Raw genomic sequence first — 20,761 nt, 5'->3', positions numbered from 1 at the left:
CAAGTAAAAATTTGTAATTGAAAATACAAAGGAATGCTGTTATTGCAAAGGGCTTTATATATGAATAAGAAATGCCTGCTCAGAATAGATGGTTTTGTTCGGGTTTACTTTCTTGTGGTCAAACATTGTCTTGGCGTGTTGTAGGGTTTGGGGAGAGAGCCTCCTTTGTTTTAATTCTTTGCATGGTTAAAGTCATTCAATTAGCATTCAGTTTAATTAAATGGTTTTTAAGATTTAATTTTAGTGAAGGGAAAAATGAGCAACCATTAAAATTATGATTGATTTTTTTTTTCTACTGTGGCAGATATCGGGGAAAAGCCTTTGAGATAAGTTTAGTAATAAAAAAATCCTTCTGGCAGTCTGTAAGAGTGTGTTATCTGCAACGAAAAAGAAGGATTGTTGATATTGTTAATTAATAAGTGATGAATTAGTCTGGAACCTGACACTTAATTTACCCCAGTGATGTCATTCAAGGGATATCAGAGTATATCAGGCTGTCATTCTGAAGAAGCAGACCCTTTCTTAAATTTGTAAAAAGTTATGGCTTTTGAGCTAAAAATCATGGTCTAGTAGAGCAGTCACTTTGGTCTACTGTGAGGAGAAATCTAGAGAAAAAATTTTTGATATTATAAGGTAGAGAGAAAAAATTATATTCTTGAAAATACGTCTTTCCTATGTTAAAGAATGCATATTGTTTCACTTGAACAATATGCAAAGCTTTCCCACCTGGTATGATGTGCCCGAGGAAGTACTCAAAGCCACTTTCTAAAAGTCACTGCAGGAGCTGCCAGCAGTAGATGTCTACCTCTCTGTAAGTACTGGCGGAAAAAAAAGATGCCCTTAGTGGATCGATGTCTTCTTTGCACAGTGAGCAGTGATCAGTTTTCCGTAAGTCTCTCTGTATGCTTTTCTTTCTTATCTTACACCCATTATCGTGGTACTCAAGTGCCTTTTTTTGTTTATCGTCTGTACAGTTCCTTATGTTCTTACTCTTCGAACTCCGTCTTGACAGTGGATGTTATGAATACAAGTGTTGTCTGACGTTGCATCCGTAAAGGATAAACTACCAAACCTGCACTGAATGTGGATAGCAATGGATTCATTTTATCCTGGAAGAGTGACCTGCTTGCATTATCTTATTCAAATCATTTGAATAATCCATTTTCTAAATATTTTTAATAAGACACGTTAGAAATGATTAATTATTAAGACACATTGGAAATGGGTTCATGTTTTTAAATTTAAGGTGTGAGAAGTCACACTGTGCCTTTTTTACTGTGTTATACTTTCATTTCAGCTGAACAAATTAATAACAGCACATGAAAGTTAACATAAAAGGGCCAGCTATGAGGTCCATCAAAACTAGTATTCAGTCTTTGCTCAAAGCCGCCATCAGAGAGACAGCAAGGCAAGGCTTTAAGACGCTCCCTAGGTGTCTTCAGAACCACCTAGGGCACCACTCCACCGTATACTTTTGCTTTCTTTATTTAAATGCATGCAAGAGTGTGTGTTGGGTTATAAAATTTATTTAGAAACATCTTCTTGAGCAGTTTCTTGGAGTTTAAAGTCCTCCTTTTGCGTTGACTGGCCCGTGAGTAGGCTGTGAGAAGGACCATGTCCCCCCAGGGTACGCCTTGGCCCAGCCGCTGGTCTCGCGCGAGCTGGGAGGGCCTTCCCCGCAAAGCGCAGAAGTTTCCTCAGGTGCTTGAGACGTTAGTGTTCAAGAAAAGAAGGCATTCTCCAAAAACTTCCATGTCTCCTGGGAAGCAGATGCTGAAAAACAAATGAGTAACTTTTCCCCGGTATTAGACTAACAAACAGTAGGCTGCACTTGGTGGTGTGCGACCCACAAAGGCTATTATGGCTTCCTAATGAAAGCCCATTTTCCTTTGCCTTTTGACTATAGCTAGTGTCTGTTTTGGAAACAGCCATGTTACAGAATCTCACGGAAAGATTTTGTCAGACTGAGCCAGGCCTAATGTTCCTCCTCGCTGCAGGAAGCTCGTTACTTGACCCCACGCTTGTGGTCCAAGCTTGTGGTCCCCGCGCTGTCACCTACCACTATCCCAGCTCCCACAGGGAGCATTTCCCTTGTATCTAAGCCTTCCAGTTTAGACACTGTACACACAAATATGCACATATCTTTTTTAATATCAAAGATTTTGTCTGTGTGTGTATGTACACGATTAAGTCAACCTTCCCATTTCTGTACGTTCCCGTTCCTCTTTTTTAATGCCTGCTGATATTTTTTTCATCAGTAAAGCCTCACAACATGACGATCATTGCGGTTATGGACGTGTATGTGGGACCATGTCCTATTCCAGATGCTCCCCTTGCAGGTGTGTACTAGCAGACTGCAAAAAGATTGCTATAAAGCAGCTTAATCTCTATATAACAAAGCAAGAAACGACGAAGGAATACACAAGGTGGTTTGATGAGAAAATAGGACCTAACAGTCAAACGACGGGAAACAGCATAAAAAGTGTGCTTGGCTATGCACTGAGAGGGGAATAACAGAGCAGGATGTGCTTGTTTTAAAATCAATTGCCAGCGTATTGCTGTTCACTTTTATGGATTTTTTTCACACCAGCCCTATGTGGACTGGCCACTAGAGGGGGGATGGATACACGATTTGCTCTTCTGCTGCAGCAGTAGGTCTAGTTTCTTGTATGTGTCATTGCATATGAACTTTTCCAAATCTTTCATCCTTTTGCTTACCAGTTGCTTAACTTTATCTAGCAGTTATCTAGCAGTTAACTTTTGCTTTAACAGAACTGGGGACAGTTTTCTAGCTGATGGCGTAGTAGTGATTTATAACAAGCTATTTAACTTAAGTGCTATTCATTTGCATATACATTTTAAATGTTATTTTGCTTTTCTTCTTTCCCCCCCTTTTTTTTTATCTCCACACACTGAACAGAGCTTTTCAGTGAACTATCCAGAACGATAATTGCTCAGTTAGTGCATATAATTTACATCCCAAAGGTATGGACGAGCAATTTTCCTTCCACTTTGTTTTTCACTTAGTATTTGACAGCTTTGAATTTCATCCATCAAAGTTTATATAATCCTCAGCCTTTGGAAGTCCCTTTGCACATCCGCATGATTTTCATTACTTTCTGCAACATAAATAATCTGTCACTGGAAAACGTTGCCACACGTTTCCTGATCGTTGCTAGGATGATTCAGCAAGCCTGGCTTGGGAGCAGACTGCTCTTGATTTTTTGCTGTATTGAGTAAAAGGCCACGGTGATTTTGGTCACATAGTTGGTTTTTTGTGACCACAGAGCATGTCTTTTTATCTAACTATCTGAATCTCCTTTAATGGTGTTTTGTCAAAAAAAAACAAATACAAAATTGTCTTTTTTTATTATACCACTTTGTTAAGATTTTCCAGGTTTTGCATTATGGTAGTCCCTAAGCTGGGTATTCCTCGGAGCCCATATTAAGCAATATAATAATCTGATCACATTTAGAGAGTTTTCAGATAAACATTTGCTGCTCATGGTTCATAGGAGTCCATGAGGAGCTAACAGTAGTCTGATGGTCCAAAAGTTCAGGAGCGCAAGTCCATTTATCCCTATTATACCCTGTTACAGACCTTAAGTAATCTTGATACTACCTTAACAGCCACTGAGATAAGACTTACTAGTTTGTTATGATCATCTCTAAGCAGCTCTAAAAAGGGGGAAGTTCAGCATGTTCTAGTTACACATCTTTTGGTGCAATAGCTACTTTCGCTAGAAATCTGCATTTTTTTTACCAGCTGTACTGCTTTGTTTTTACACCTTTTTAAATTACTCAGTACACACCATTTAATCCTACTGCTTTGTTGTTTTAAATGCACTGGTTTCCTGTAAACACTCTTACTTTTATACCTCAGTTACTAGCGTCTCTATTACCTGGAAACAGTGGTTTTGAGGTAGATTTTAGTGTTTGTCTCAAGTTTGGTTTTCCAGGACTCACTCATCAAAATCATCATTAAGAGTTGTTGTTAACAGCCATGGCTTGACTCCTTCGGTGCTAATGCAAAGTGACAGATAGGGGCTAGGTTATTCTATGTAATAGGAAAACATAACCAGAGGGGGGAAAAAAACAGAGAAGTTTTCAACTCAATTTTATAGAAAGATATAGAATATAGCTAACTATATGAAGAGGAACTTAGGTGGAAGATCTTCCTTCCACCAACAAGAAGGACATAGCAGAAGTCCTAACACTTGCTGTAATCAGGGAAATACATGCACAAGAAAAATATAGTAAGGGTCCTGTTTCATGCTCGGGGCCCTCTACCTTTTGCAAGCTCAAGCATCATCATACCCAACGGTTTTCGTATTTTGGGCTTTTTCCCCAACAGAGGATATTTCAGGTGCGCTTCTGCTACTTATTTACCGTCGCCGTTATTTCTGTGTGTTTCAGGCCGTACGATTGGGGTTCACTTTGTTAGACAGCAGCAATTGCATAGCAAATTAATTACAACCAGTTTGTTGGGGCGTTTGGACTGCCAATAGGATCGGATGCTGTGTGGTTGGTGACGGTCCTTATGGCTCCCCACGATGGGTTACGGGGATAGAAGCAGATGCATATAAAAAAAATAAAATGTCCAGTACAGAGTGGTATTTACATGGAATTAAGGTAGACACTGCACATCTGTTTTCCTTTCAGCAGCCACCACAGATTTCTGTTTGCTGTTGGAAAATTGCTGTGGGAAGTAATCTGGATCAGAAATATATGTTTTCCATCAAGATAAACTTTCGGAGTGAGCCAAGTTTAAAAATGTGGGGGGGGGGGGGGGGGGGGAACATCCCTAGCTGGTTTATCTCATTATTATTAACATCTTTGAATATTTACTAGTCTCTCTGAGCAAGCCAAACTGTCCATAGGAGCACTGAGGTTTCCCGCTTTTGGTTCACTCTGCCTGTGACGTTCTGGGAATGCAAAATGGGAGAGTGGATAAGAAGGAAGAAAAGCTAGAGGAAAGGCCTATGTTTTATATATTTATTTATTCAGGAGCCTATTTCCAGTTTGAATCCCCGGCTATTAGGAAGATGTTTGCCCATACCTTTTAGTAGCCACGAGGGTACGGAGGCGTACTGCTTCGTTGAGGTTTCTTATAGATAGGCTGCAGCCCCTTAATTACCTAAGGCCTTTTAATCAGTCTGATATATCCACACATTCAGATTTTGCTGAAAATACGATTTTAAGTCCTCTCCTACTACCCTGTCCTACTCTAGTATCCTACTGGGAGAAAAGCCAGTCTAGAAAAAGACCATAACAAGGTTTGTAATTGATGAAAGACCATGCTTAGTTTCTAAGCAAATCAGCCAGGTAGATCTACTGCATTAAAAATGGAGATGCAGTGTTCAAGGGGACTTTTATATACTTACCTGTTGCCTTTGAAATCTTGTATTTAGGTTTTGTTAGCTCCAGAATGGAACCAAATTGGTCGTATTTCCATAGCGTCCACATGAAAAGACGCAATAGTTACTGTGCCTGGGAAGGAGGTGAAGAAATGGGAGAGGTGAGATGGTTTGAAAGAAAAGTGCCTTAGCGGACTAGTACGTGCAGGTACACATGATACTATTCTTTAACCACTGTCAATTATCTCTAATTTCTGTAAGGGATATACGTATCTGGGGTTTTGGGAATAGAAGTGGAAGAAAAGGTGAAAGCTGGTGTTTCATTTTTATTTTAAACTAGATTTCTTCTCTTGTAATGCAAATATGGGGGCTTTGAACTCAGAATTCATTTCATTTTGGTGCGTTGCATTTAACAGTGCCTCACAGAACCAGCATCCTCGCGCAGGAGAATAAGGACAGTAATTGGGTGAAAGACTGAATAATTGTTCCTGAATGCCAACAAGTGACGTTTGCTTTATCATAAAAACAATTGCCTTGCTCACACAGAAATACAGATTTCCTTGCAAATATGCTCACTTTAAAGCAGACATACTGCAATGAAATTACAGGGCGCTGCAGCATTCATCTCGGATCTGCACAGCCACCCACCCAATTACAGGCTGTGTCTTGCCAGCATAAGCTAGATTGTTGCTTGGTTTCTGTAATATTTTTGTAGCCCTGCTTTCTTCAAGATAGCTTCAGAGGTATACTGCACTTATTCCTTTACTTTCACCACGTTTCTCTGCTGTAAAAAAAAAAAAAATTGGCTGATCAGTTGAGATGGAGTCTTCTCCATGGGACTGTATGTTCTATTTTTACATAGAATACGCTCTGAGTGGTTGTTTCTAATACCTTAATAGCTCCGGTTTATGTCAGTAATTATATGAAAGGTTAATCTTTAAATCACCAGCATTTCCTAAATTCCCAATCAACTTCATGCTTGGAAAGGAACCCATATAAATGCTCAATTTGTTCCTATTAGACTGGGCTGAGCAGGTCAAGGAACAGTCTAACTTTGGTGAGTAATAATAAATTGGATGCAAAAAAATATATATGTGGTATATGTTTGTCATCATAGCTGTGGATACCGGAGCTGGGTATGAGGGTGGGTATAGTGAGCGTGGGAATCTGCTGGTCTCAGGGTCACCCCTGTGTCTACATGATGGAAAAATGAGATATTGGGGTACGAAAGTCTGTCTTAGAGAAGACACGGAGAGAAGGAGATCTTAGGTTTCTTTCTTAAATCTCCGTGTTGTCCTTGCTACACTTTGAACATGGGAGGTGGAGACACAAAAATCTCATTTACCTTGCGTGCATAGGGGTCACCTGAGCTCCTCACCTAGTCTTGTCTTTCCTTTCATCATGTGCCCTCATCCTTCCCTTCCATCTTTCTTGTTCAATCAACCTGTTTTGTGTTGTTGCCCTCCTTTCCAGAAGCTGTTTCATCTCCGCTGACACAGCCTTTAAAGCTGCTTTCTCCACCCACATCAGCCTTGGGTTTCTCATCTCTGCTAGTCCTTTAGATTTAACCATCTTTAAAAAAGGAAAGGCGAAGGAAACCAGCAACAACCTGGTTTAGTCATTGTTACTCCAGTCTCCTCTCTCATCTTTTGTCTCCTTTGCTTCATTTCCTTTATTATTCATATTATTTTTAAAGCACTAGTAATAAGCTTCCTGACTAAATACTCCTTCTCCTTTGCCAGTCTGAAAACCATTGGGGGTGTTGGGGGAAGAGGGAGGGTTATTCAGCGTGTCCTTTTGCTATTAATACAGAACGAGACATAAAAAGAAACAAATTTAGTCCATCAGAAAAGCAAATGATGGGCTTTTTATCAGCGCCAAAGAAAATGATTAAATATATGCATTTCAAATGCCCCTCGATGCTCTAGCCATAAAAAACATAAAACATGTATTAAATCATATAAAAATCTCCTTAGGTATCATTAGTGATTTTCTCTGACACACATATGCAAAGTAATTAGGAACGAGGTATGGGGTTGCATCTTTAGGCTGTTACAGAGTGTTTGGATATTGCTGTACACGTGGAATAACAGATCATCCCCTTGATCTAGACCCCTGCAGCACTCAAACAGAGTGATAAAGGATGGGATTTGCTGCTTTAACACAGAATTACTTTGTATTTTATACATTCAGACCAGAAACAGAATGTGGTACATTAGCATTGATCTGTGGTTTCATATCACTTTTTTTTTTTTTTTTTTTAATGTAGTACAGAAAGAAAGGAGAAAAGACAGAAAGGAAAATAAATCATCCCTTATATACATTCCAAGCATACACAGCTACAGTTCCTCTATCACTGCGAGTGTGTATTGATGTGAGTAGCAAGGGATTGCATACTAGAGATCCATAGCCCTGATAGTATTAACCGTCCTCAAAAAAAGGCAGTTCCCTTGCTTGCCTTTCACCCTTTCTTGTATATTACGAAACACTAAAAACATAATGCTAATATAATTATAAAAGGGAGATTACTTCTTTTAAGCGGAACATTAAGAGGGGAATATTTAAATTATTTTCACTCTTTTGATATTCCCGCAAGCATCTCCTGAACAAGAAACTGTCACAACTAACCCAAAGAACCTTTTTTTTTCTTTTCCTCTCTTTTTTTTTTCTTTTTTGGATCCATATCGTAAGCTAGGATAAGGGGATCAAAATAGAAAGAATGACATATCTCTGGACAGTTGGTGAACATGAAATTTGAAAGGAAGAGAGGGTGAAAATTTATTCCTGCAATTGCTATACATACACTACAAATATAGTAATGTTCAAATATACCAATGCAAGCAGCCCGGAGCAGGATGAAATAACTGGATCTGTAGTAGCTGGATTGAAAGGAAATACTTGCTTCTTTCTTTATTTATTATCTGTTTATTTTCCATGTAAACTTTCAGGCCAGCTCTGGGCAGTTTGTAGAGGACCTCTGTGCCACCTAAGAGCAAAGGGCTTCAGTGGCACCCAGGGACCCCTCTCTTTCCACCAGTAGATATTTACAAGTATCCTCTGGAGATCATTAGGAGGTTGTCTCTGGAAGATATTATCCTTATCCATGTTTTTAGAGAAGATTTCTGCATGGAGATTTTGAAAGGCATCATTTTCTGAAGTTAAATAAGTGCTCTCTTCTGTAGGGAGGATCCATCCGTCATCCTGCTAGGGGAGGCAAGTCACTGGTGGTCATTGCCTCTCTCCAGGAGAAATGGTAACAGGCAGTACCGAAATTAGCCCCTCACTTACAAAAGCACTGCACCTTTAAAGAAAAGAAGTGTGGTGTGCAGTTTACTTAAGTTGTCAATGCAAGAAGCACGGAGGAGAATAAATTGCCCAGGCGGAATTGCTCAAGTCTCACAAATGTTGCTTGAGATTGCTAACACTGGCAAACAGCACGAATCATTCCCGAGGTGTGCAATCACTAGTGTGTTTAAAATACAACCCACAAATATGCTGAACATACAAAGTGCAGCCACAGGATGTTTTGTTTGTCTGCATCGGTCTCGCGTCGGATTTGCAGGGACAAAAACGTGACCACGCTAATACGGTTCCTTATAGCAACAGGGGGTCACTGTGGAAGTAAAGCTTTTTTTTTTTTTTAACCATGTGTAGACAATATTTTAGCAATCTCGATTGGTTTTGGAAGCTTCCTGGCAACTAGATGTAATCAGGCTTTCTGATTGCAGTGCTGCCTGTGGATATAGTTCAGAGTTAGCCGCATTTTTTGATCTTTCACAGTTAAAATCCCAATTGGGTTCAGAGGAGATTTTAGTGGGAAAAAACATATATGGCTTGGCCCTCCGTTAGCATGGCGTAAGGTATTTTCCCTTAAAATAGGATCAGGCACCCAAATGTAGTAAGGGGCTCCTTTCCTGCTGTACCAAAACCATTAAATTCGCATATGGACACCCAACCTCTCCAGGCAGTCGGAGTTTTAGGATGAATCAGGCCCTTCGGGGTTTGAGGCATAGAGACAGAAATGTGTGTTTGCTTCCATATATAAAAGCCTAGCTTTAACAGTGACAGCTTGTTTCAAAGCTGTGGGAGAGCTGTAAGTGGCTTTAATAAAAAAGCAGTTTACTTTCATTAAATTTCCTATGAAAAAAAACCCTCGCCCAGTCCATATGCTCATTGCTTTCACTGATAACGTTATAGCCTCACTAAATAAAAATGTTGGTTAGAAGGTTGTCTCATGCTTAATATTAAACAGGATGAAATGTACCAAAAAGAGGAAAATAAGTTTTGACTCCTTAAAAAATAGTCTCAGTTAGAAAAAAATACAAAATTCACTCTTCCTGCTTAAAATTAATAGCTGAAAAACTGCTGGGCAGGGGGAAAAAATGGCTTGATCTGTGCCAAATCTCTGTTTTATCCATCTTTTAGAGTAGGTGGCACTTTGATGCTTTAAAAACTAACAAACCTGCAATAAATTAAATTGTGTGTTAAATTTCTGATTTCTTCCTCTGCTGATGGTAACCTAAGGATAGAGAAATACGTACGAAGTGTAGCAATATTACTCCCCAGTTCTTTACCAGTAACATTTTATTAGAATGTGATGCTATATAAAGAAATTTCCGAGCTGCTCTTGCTGATATTATAAATCAGCAGTTCGTTTTCCTCGGTGTGCGAGGAGTTGCTCAAAAGATCCATCAGCAGGTTGTTCGCATGCTGGAATGGGGGGGGGGAAAAAAACCCAAAAGGCAAGGAAAGGAAGCTGTTATTGAAGGGCAGTCAGATAAAACAGCTGTGCGACTCCGCATTAGGGAGCCGCTGCCTGGATGCATTAATTCCCTATCGGTAATTGGGAGCGAGGGTTCGTGCTCCTGCATCCTCTGCAGCTGGTTTCACGCGTGCTTTGCTAGTGCTGCAGGGGACGGGCACGGGAACGGCTTTTCTATAGCGGTTTACTATAGTAACCAGAAGTACGCGCTCACAACTCGCTCACGGCGTCGCAGCCCCGGTTTTCCTCTGGCAACGCAGCGGGGTTTCGCCCCTGAAAACCGCCTTGCTCCTGCTCTCTTTGCACCGCAGCTCCCTGGGGCATGCAGCCCCGGCTCGCCTGCCATCGGCTGCTTCCCCAGCAAGCCCACAAGGGGGAAATGCTAGAACGGAGCCCTTCAATTTAGGGTTTTTTTTTTTTTAATTCCTTTTGTCTTTTTTTTTTTTTAAGAAAAAGATGGCTAGCACTTTTTCGGCAGTGTTTCAGGATTTTTTTTTTACTGAGACTTTGCAGCACAATCGGTTTTGATACAAAATAGTTTTTAGGGGCGCTGATGCAGTTTTTAGGGGTCTTAAAGCAACTTGCAAGGGAGCTGTCTTTAAAAATCCCTCCCAAATGCTGTCCTAGGGACACGGTCAAAACTTTAGCCTTTCGGAGCTGAACCGGCTCCGTGCTGTAACGACATCCAATTACAGGTAGCACGTTAACAAAACTATAATTCCAGTGCCATGCTTTATATCTCCAGTAACACGATGTAAGTGAATGTGTAATAATTACAAAGTGAAGCCAGCTGGTTAATTTAAATCCCGCTATTTTGCCTGGCTTCTTTGCTCCTCCACTTTTCCTTTCAACACTCGGCATGAAAAGAGGTTAAACTGTTGCGTTAGGTACCCATGGGAGCAAGTCAGGTAACATACACCAGCCTGTAAAAACTGTAAATGCTATTTTTTTTCTTTTTATTTTAAACGTTTCTCTTCGTTTACAAAAGATCAATAACCGGTACCTTATTTTTTTTTTTACACTCTCAGATTCCTGAATATTGACAGGTCTTCAAAGGGAGTAGTATCATAGGAAACCTTAAGAGGGACCGTCCTGAAGGTTTTAAGACACGATAAAGCTAAAATATCAAGTCTTTCAGGCCGAGCCTCTCGCGATGTCGGCCGAGGCCGGAGTCCCGGCCCGGCCCGGCCCCCCGCGCCGGGAGCCGGCTGCCCGCCGTTATTTGGTTGCACGCGGCTGAAGTGCCCCCCACCCGCCCCGGGGATCACACCTCGCATTCCCTGGCCGGCTGCTGGTGGCAGGAGCACGAGCCGTACTCGTTAATGATCACCAGGGCGCCCTCGATGTGGTTGGGTTTGTAGTCAACGTAATATTCCTGGGCCGACATGGCGGCCATTTGGTGCATGGTCTGTTTCTGCTTCTGCTTTCGGCGCTGCGTCACGAAGCACTGTCTTAGCTGCCTCAGGCTGGCCGGGAAGCACTTCCAGGAGACGTAGAGCACCAAAACCACGATGAGGAAGGAGAAAATGAGCGCCATGGTGCCCGTCACCACCTTGTGAATCTGCACGGCGTTCTCGGCGGGCTCGCCGGGCAGCGTGGCGGGCAGGGCGCCCGTGGTGGGGCCGCCCGCCGCGGCCCGCCCGTCGTAGCCCGCCGTGGCCGAGCTCAGCCCGAAGGCCGGCTCGCTGCCGTTGGTCACGGGCGCCGGGCTGCCGGCGCCCGTGGGGTCCGCCGCCTCGTCGCACAGGTGGAAGGCGTACACGGCGTCCAGGAGGTCCTCGCCCTGCGCGTACTCGGGGGTGGCGCAGAGCAGGTTGCCGTCGTAGCGGCCCTTGAAGTCGCTCAGCCACGAGGCCAGGGCGCAGACGTTGCGGCCGCAGTCCCAGGCGTTGGCGGCCAGGCTGATGCTGGTGAGGGCTTTCCAGGAGGCCAGGATGCGCGGGTCCACGTAGGTGAGGCGGTTGGAGTCCAGCTGCAGCGACTTGAGGTGGGGCACGCTCTCGAAAACGTGAGGCTCCATGTACTCGATCTCGTTGCCCGACAGATCCAGCTTTTCCAGTTTCCATATCCAGTCCAGCGTGTTCACCACGATGGTGACCTTATTCCTCCGTAGGCAGAGGGAGTGCAGCGAGAGGAGCCTGGGAAAATGGGCTAAATTCACCTTCACCAGATCGTTGTGCTCCAGGTGGAGCTCGGTGAGCTTGAACAAGCCCGCGAAAGAGTTTCGAGCCAGGCTCTTTAACTGATTGTATCCTATGTCTAGAAACTTGAGGCTGCGGCAGTCCTGGAAAATTCTCACGGGCACGAACTTGATGGCGTTGGACCGCATGTGCAGGGTGGTGAGCTTCCGCAGCCCGTGGAAGAGGTCCGGCTCCAGAGCCTGCAGGCTGTTGTACGATAAATCCACACTGCGCAGGTTGGGCATGGGGCGGAAGGTGGTGTTGGGCAGCTGGGTGATTTTGTTGGAGCTCAGGGTGAGCTCCTTAACCCGCCGCAGCTTTTGAAAGGCGTCCCCCTCCACCGAGCAGATGTGATTGTGATCCAGATAGAGCCACGTGAGCTGCATTAACCCCGCGAACTGTCCGTCACGCAGCTCTGAGAGGCTGTTGTACCGCAGAGACAAGCCCATCATGCCCGACAGGTTGCGAGGCATCTCTGTGAGATTCAGTGATTCACAGTACAGAAGCCTGCCCTCGCACCGGCAGAGCTGCGGACACCCACTATTCACGGCTGGCAGCATTTTAGAAACGATACCCAGCGTACACAAAATCAACCCCGGGGGCTTCCTCAGCAGCCAGTTTAAGCAGAGACCAATGAGAAGGAAATCCATTAGCAATAATATTTCCGAATGCGCTCGAGAATGTCCATTGAATCGTTTCGAATTCTACATCATATTTTATTTAAAAGGAGGGGGGGGGGAGGCAAAAAAAAAAAAAAAGAAAAAGGCAAACAAACGCAACAGACACAGAGCCAAATATTTCACTTTACAGCATGCAGGAGCTGCGCAGCGTTAAAGTTCACAGACATTCAAAGGTAAAACGATAGTGATTTTGTTCATGTTAAATGCTGCAGCAAAGGAAAAAAAAAATCTTTCTTCATGAAAGAATTTAATTAAAAAGTGTCTTACCCACCCTTTTCCAGAGAGTGACAACCTCCATTCAGTTGCTTCCTTTGTGTTTGGACTAATTATATGCGGAGCTAAAAAAGACCCCTCTGTGCTACAAATGCCGTCCCTTTCAGTGGTGTGCAAGGCTGGCACGCTCACAATGTCTTACTTTGCTTCTGCTCAGCGAGCTAGAGGGTTGTCCAGCTAGCTTTTTAGCTGACTTCTAGGACCTGCAAGTTTCAGAACTATGTGCATGAGCTCGATCTTCTCCTTCTCCCTCTGTCCTTTTCCTCTGCGGTTACCACTGTGCCGCGGAAAAGACTCCAAACTCTCGCCTAACGACTCCGCCGGCTTTGGCCATCTGCTTAAGGTCCATCGTTTGCCACGACCACTGGCCGGCACAACCTTTTGCTCCAGAGAGAGGTTACCCTTCATGCACTGACCGGCTAAGGGCAGCTTTATTTCCCATTCTTTGTTCGCTTTTTCTCGTTAGGTGATGCTCAGAGCCGAGAGAGGAGAGAGAGAGGCAGCGAGAGAGCCCTTCCCTTCAGCTGAGCAGTGTGTTGCTAGAGCATGCAGAGGCACCTAGTGTTCACTGAGTGTCGTAAGCCGCTCAGGATTGTACGCCTGCACTGTGCGGCTCGGGCAGGGGCAGGCGGAAAAGGGGTGGGCGCAAAAGCAGCCGCGGGCGCCAGCCGGCAAAGTAATATATATGCCCTCCGAGGGAACGGTGAAGGCTCTGCAGCCGCCGTGGCTCCGGCGCGCCCGCGCACAGCCGCGCGGCTCGGCGGCGGCAGCCCGGAGCGGGGAGCCGTAGCGTTAGGGCTCCTCTTCTTTTATCTAAAGTCTGAATTCGCGAGGCGTTAGACGGGAGAGAGGGAGGCACTTGATCTCGTGTGTTGGGGACGGATGTGTAAAGCAGTATCCTTGGATTGCTTTTTTTTTTTTTCTCTCTCTCTAATTTTCATGATGAGATTTGCCTTTTGGAGTCTTTTTTTGGGGGGGGGGGGATGTGGTTTTATTCTGACACTGTCTATGTAGAGCAGCGTTTGAAATACTGTGCGTCCTTTCTCATAGAAATACAGGCAGAGCTCTGCAAATAGGAATGTCCGGTTTCATATAAGCTTTAATTACATTTGGTCTTTTTCCATCCTGCATATTTTCTGTGTGTTCAGCACATGCTTTTCCTAAAGGCTTTTTCTTTCTTTCTTTCTTTCTTTTTTTTTTTTTTTTTTTTTTTTTTTTTGCAGTGCACGCTACGGCACGCAAAACTATTCTTCTTGCAGCATAAAGAATACTGTGCTCTTGGAATAAGCTCAGCCTATAGGTTGCTCTGACTGCGTTGGTGGCGTGAAAAGAGGGGGCTTAGAACCCAATTAGTTAATAAGTTTTGCAGATTGTGCTGTTGTTTGTTCCACGTACCAAAAAATCCTCGCCTCATAATTTTCAGTCCTCATTAGCTATGGGAAATGCATCGACAGTGAGCTATCTCTGTAATTTTTACTGACTGAGAGATATACAATGCTTCTGTCAGGAAAAGGCTGGCCATCTTTCCTATTAGGAAAAAAGACTCCAAAACCTGTGTGCTGGTGAACGTGATCAGAACTGACACCTCGGGATTCTGCACGAATTCGCTATGACGAAGTTTGACATGGAAATACAAGTATTGCAGAAGATGGTGCTAATTTTCTCTTTGAGCCAACATTGGTTGTGAAGTGCTGGAGGCAGGGCAAACATGTTACATTTGCTTTCTTTTTTAACAGCAAATATTAACGTAAAAAACATTGCTTTTGGAGTATTTGGTACAGAACGGTAGAGCTGTGCATTGTATTTGAGCGTGACTGGCTGCTTTGAGTCTGTGTTGGTATAGATCAAGGCATGCAGTGATTTGATGCAGTAAAAGTTGTTTTACCGAAGTCCCAGAAAACTTAGTCTCTCATGCATAAAAATGTGCAAAGAGCTTCATTACAAATGTATTTGTTCAAAACAGTCTCCTTAAATGAATTACAAATATAAAACACTTTTGACTGCAGTTCCAGGACGTGGGAATCAATGTGCTTTTATGCTCCCAATTCAGTTTATTTACATGCCTCTGCTATCCGTAGCCCTTTTTTTCAGTGTGAGTAACGACTCAGAGAGAAAATGTGATGCTTTAATACTATATAAACCTCTTACATGTCTGATCATTTGGGAAGGAAGACGGAACATGTTCTTCCTCTCCCGAGATCACACTGTCTTATTCAAAGCAGGCTGTTTGTGCAAGCGTCCACTGGTTGCAGTACACCTCAATTCTCTTCCTCAGTACACAAAAGCAGGGAGAAGGTAATCAAAGCAGCAGGAAAAAGAGCGTAGAAGCAGGAGAAGAGACTACAAAAACCTTTTCTAAGAATGCATTCCAGGTTAGCATTCCAAATATTTTGATGTAATCATCAGGAAAAAAAAAAAACCCTCCTGAACTTTACAGATACTGAACCAAGGTTCACAGCAGTGAGGCTGCATCCCTCATAGGGTTACAGCCCTGTCAGTCTTCAAGGGGTAAGTCTTGATGCCTTCTGCCACAAACCAATTTGGGGGCAGATCTGCCAAAGTAGCCCTAAAAATCTCAGCTACGTTGTCAAGGAAAGTTGTCATTTTCTGCAAATCAGGTGGTGATGGTGATGAGCACTTTGATACCATCTAAATGCTATATGCAGCTTGATATACTCCACTGTGAAGAGTTGGATACTTTCTTCACTAATGCTTCTCACTATCACCTGGGATACAGCTTGGATGCTAACCCATCTGCCCGTTCCCACACTGGCATATAATCTATTATCGTTTGGTTGCTAGAGGTAGAAATTAGAGCAGACAGTAGAAAACCTATATTGCATCGAGCTGAAAGACTGACAACTAGAATTAGGGACCCAGAATTAATGCCCCTAAGCATGCTAGCTTGCTGGTCTGTCAGGCGTCTGCTGCATGAAAGACTCTGCTCCGATTTGTCCAAAATGCATTTACAAAAGAGAATCGAGGGAAGTGAGAGGCCTCAATGTATGTATGTATGTTGAGGCAGGGCATTGACCACATCCAGGAATTGAGGAACCTGGGTCTGCAAAGGCAAGGCTGGGTGGATACATGTCTTAGCCCTGTAATACCTTCTGTAAATTTGGTTTGCTTGGTATATTTTCTAACCTTTTTTAAATGTACTTTTTATTGCAATAAAACTAGGAATCCACTTTGAACATGATTGTAATGCAAAGGGCTTAACATCCACAGTCTAAGCTGTTATCACAGCCAAACTGTTGAGTTTACACATTTTCTGAAGTTTCAAAGCCTCTGGCAAATCTCTATAAATTAGCAGATTTAAATTAGCTTTATTAAGTGTGCTATTATGAAACATTTTAAGGCACACAGACTAATTTTTTATGTATTTAAGGGAGATTGATTAAATCAATGTAAAGTAGGTTACGGAAGAACAACATAAGTAAAGTTTTAGAAAGTTTGAGTGGGAAGCTATTTATTGGCCTCATCGCAAGTGTGATTCACGGGCGTAACTGCAGTGATCTCAAAAGTGTACAGGTTGAAAAATGTTTTTCAATGTACTTAGTCTACAGATTTTTATATTATCTTCAGAATAATGTCACTTACATCACTTAACTAATCTCAGAATTATTTCATACTTACTAATTCCTTCTATTCCTTGGCATTTGTGCCTAGATATTTAATAGGTCTAAGTCTGCAATCCAGTACAGGGGTGTGAATAAAATCATCTTGTGGTCCCTAATGTCTACATATGCATACACAAATGTTTTAATATGTTAACCAACAAAATACAGAAAAACAAAAGAGCATATATATAATCTTGTTTATTATTAGTGTGTATGAAATACTGAGAATATATTTCTTCCTTCTGGTATTTTCTCAGTGGTTTCTATCAGTATAATAAGAAGCAGGAATTTTAGTGGTGATTTTAATTTCCTTTCATGAATGGACAGACTCAAGCCTTGATCTTACACAGTAGTCTTTAATTTTCAAGTGCACTGAACCATGGCATCTTATAAAGGAAACATTTAAAAACAGAAAAGGGAGGAAAAAGACGTGACTCCAAGTAAAGTAAATTAAATCTGTTATTTCTCTTATATTTACATCCTGGACACCGCTAACATTTGACCACCTGTATCCTCTAAAGAGAATTTAGAATTTTATCTGATAAGTCCATCAGATGGATAATATGGCTCTCTAAGTGACTGTAAAAATGTACTGCTATTATACAATACAAGCTTTCGACTAAAATAGTCCTGGCCACTCAAGATGTCAAAGCAATGGTGATAACTCCAATTAAATTCTTGCCTTATTATCAGTGCAGAATAGGCACAGTGGATGTATTACCACTTTTAAACAATGGATATTCTTATGTAAATGGCCTTATTGTTTTAACAGTGTGATAAACACCCTCATCTGTCTGTGCAGCCACTCCATTGCCATCATCAGCCATACTCCATAGCAGGTAGTCATGTATAGCTCTATATAGTCACTTATGGAGGTGACCTGTGTGCACAGATGTCAATGCAGTACGGAAATGTCACTTTTTAGGAAAATATATCAGTGGTAAGATGAAGTGTCTCTTTTATCCACTGATTACTGGCATAATACTCGAATAAGCTAAAGAGTTACTGACTCTCCTAAATATCTGTGAAATCACCTATGGATTTCTGGATGGGCTGTACAAGCTCTAGGCGGTCTTACAGGTTGTGAGTGTCCAAGTATATTGGAAAAATGAGTTGTGTTGCTAAACGTAAGAAGTATTCCTTTGTGATTGATCAACAAGTTGTTGAAGATCATGTAGCATTCTGGTTAAGCAAAGACTGTTGTGTTATGATCAGGTTACTAGTTTGTTGCAACTCCTAGCTTATAGGCAAAGTGGAAATTTTCACCTTGTTTTTCAAATAACTCTTCCCCATTAATATCTGTACAAATGTCTTGGGAAGTCTTGGAGAAAGCATTTGTAAGGAGTAATCTTTAGCATTTGTGAAGGTTTTAGTTAGTTATATTTAACTGGAAAACAGTTAGTTCCACCTTCAAAAATGATAAGCTAGACACTCTGTAAGGGTTTGTTGCAAGACTTTCCCAAGCATTTCTGGAGGTATCGGAGAATAACATGTAATTGATTTATAATTAGCTTAAGAGCAAAGAGGGCCACAGCTTATCCATACACTGGAATCCATCTGCTTTGCCCCCTTTTAGTGTTGATAGCTCATCTGTAAAGACTATTTTTCAATAAACTATATACTAAGTGGTCTTTTTTTTGGGTTTTAAGACTGCTTTTCACTAAAGAGGTCCCATTATTTCACACAGATGTAGCTAATCCAAGATGGCTATTTGTAGAGAGAAACCATTACATCTTGATTTGTTTGTTTGTTTGGTTGGTTGTTTTATCCTGGCACCTTTACTCAGATTAGTGAAGCCTGAGAAAGGCTAGAGGATGGTTCACCCATGAATATGCTACAGAGTGACAGAATAGTAGGGCTGGTTAGGAGCATGAAAAATCTTCCCCCTAGCCAAATCAGTCATGGCCCTACACCCGTCATGTCTACATGACTTACACTGGCAGAGCATGTCCATCCTCTGGTGCAGCTTGTGTCACACAGAAGGTTGGCAAAGTACCCGTGGTGGCAGCATGTCGGCTAGGGATGGACCTAGTGCATGGGCATAACCATGCCAACAAGCTCCTTCTCCAGAGATGTTGTTATTACTGCATTGGGATAACCTTGATGTAAAACAGTTTGTCTTTTTTATTGATGACATAGCAGTAAACACTCTTCTGACTTTTAAGGTGCAGAAACTGAGAGAATTGAGAGGAATTTATGAAATCAATTATTGAAAGCTACCATGCACAAGTTAAAAGCTGTTCCTGGCAGTGTTCTGAAAAGTCTTTTCACAAATGGATGAACTGTTCTTGGAAATTTTTCACAGAGAAAAAAATCTGTTCTTCTCAGTCTTAACCTATTTCTTTGGCTTTTTTCCAAATGTATTTTAATGGACAGTGAAAAAATGTAGAAGATAACAAAGCTATTCTGACCTCCATGGGTACATTGTTACAAGAAAAGTAGGTTGGTGCCACAGTTGATGCTATGGGAAAATAGATTTACATATTGCTGTAAAGAATCAGTATTTTGAAATGCAATAAAGACTTTATTGAGTTTTCTTCCATCACAGAGGAATTCAAATTGACTGACTAAGGTGTTACAGGGAAACGGTGCTTTGGTAACTTTCCTTGGAAGTTATATAATTTGGAATGTTTTTAGATCTGACTCCCAGAATTAGTGAAGACCTGAACAATACGAGCCAGATTATGCAGTCATGGAAATAGATGTTGGACTGTAGCACAGGACCTATAGCAAGCAGGCAATGAGATCTTTGGCAGACTATATTATTCACAGCTATGTCTGCTTCTTGGTATATTTTGGCAGTCTGAGAACCAGCATTTTTATGTTTCCATCCTTTTGTTCTGATGATACCTATAATCTGAAGGGAAAGCTCAGGATCAAACTGTTGAAATCATGGTCGAGTTTTTTGTTTGTGTATTGCATCTCATTGGGAGATTAGAGGGAATCTGGCTTAGCTCTTACACAGAAGTAATAACACAGAAATCAGGTTGAAGACTCACATTTCAGATAGGAGACACTGTGATGTTCTTTATCAAACTTAAAGAAGACAATTTGTTGATTGCCTAAAATATTTATGGCTTAATTACGTATTATTTGCAACTGATGTAATGTCTAAGAGCAGCAATGACGGGTCAGGAGTCTCAGAAGGACATACATAAAGGCATAACAAGAGATAGTCATGCCTTCTAAAAAAAGAGAACAACCTGACCTCTTCTTAAATGACTTAAAAATACTGAACAGTTTCATAAGGTAGGGATGGTCTGTGTGTGGTGTATGTGCAGTCTCAGCTTTGGGTAGTCTAGCTTTGCTCATCGGCTAATTTAATTTTGTTAGGACTAGTGGCAGTCTCTGAACTGTGATTTTCTGATTCTTGCTTGGTTTTGTTTTTGACATATTTATGTGTCTATGCTGAAGACTTACAAGAAAGAAAAATACAAATACAAGAAAAATACAATATTGCTCTCAATAAATGGGTAGTCAATTCTTTAAACATGTGCGAAGATCCTGAACCTACCTGCAGTTATAAAATGTATACACATGCATGCACACACAGACACATTTGCAACATATATACATACAATTATATAAATATATATATTAAAAAACACACATTATATATGTTATACAAGATGAAACAGCAGATTTGGGGGCAAATAGTAATAAAACTCTAGGGTTTACTTAACATATGTTTAACCAGTATCATATTTCTTCTCCTACTGCTGTAATTTTGAGTCTTTAATATTCATGTAAAATGAAGAGCTTATTCTTTCTTAAGACTTAATTTATGTTTTAAATTAGTGGAAGGATGCATAATTGACTGAAAGGGAAAAAAAAGATCAGCCTGTTTTTCAAGATATAGGACATTTTAGTATGTGTTTTGAATTCTAGA

General features: G+C 41.6%; 2 protein-coding genes across 6 annotated transcripts in view; one reads left to right on the top strand and one right to left on the bottom strand.

Annotated features, from left to right (window-relative positions):
* The window catches only part of CTNNA2 (catenin alpha 2), a 466,069-nt gene that overhangs the window by 294,911 nt on the left and 150,397 nt on the right, over positions 1–20,761 (top strand). The gene's annotated exons all lie outside the window — the stretch shown is intronic.
* On the bottom strand, positions 11,059–13,814 carry LRRTM1 (leucine rich repeat transmembrane neuronal 1). Its single transcript, XM_026121784.2, has one exon. The coding sequence runs from the start codon at positions 12,947–12,949 to the stop codon at positions 11,384–11,386; it is 1,566 nt and encodes a 521-aa protein (XP_025977569.1). The 5' UTR covers positions 12,950–13,814; the 3' UTR covers positions 11,059–11,383.

The sequence above is a fragment of the Dromaius novaehollandiae genome, chromosome 4, assembly GCF_036370855.1.
Source record: "Dromaius novaehollandiae isolate bDroNov1 chromosome 4, bDroNov1.hap1, whole genome shotgun sequence".
NCBI lineage: Eukaryota > Metazoa > Chordata > Aves > Casuariiformes > Dromaiidae > Dromaius > Dromaius novaehollandiae.
The sequence above is the reverse complement of the archived record's forward strand: the minus strand, read 5'-3'. Positions and strand labels throughout refer to the sequence as shown.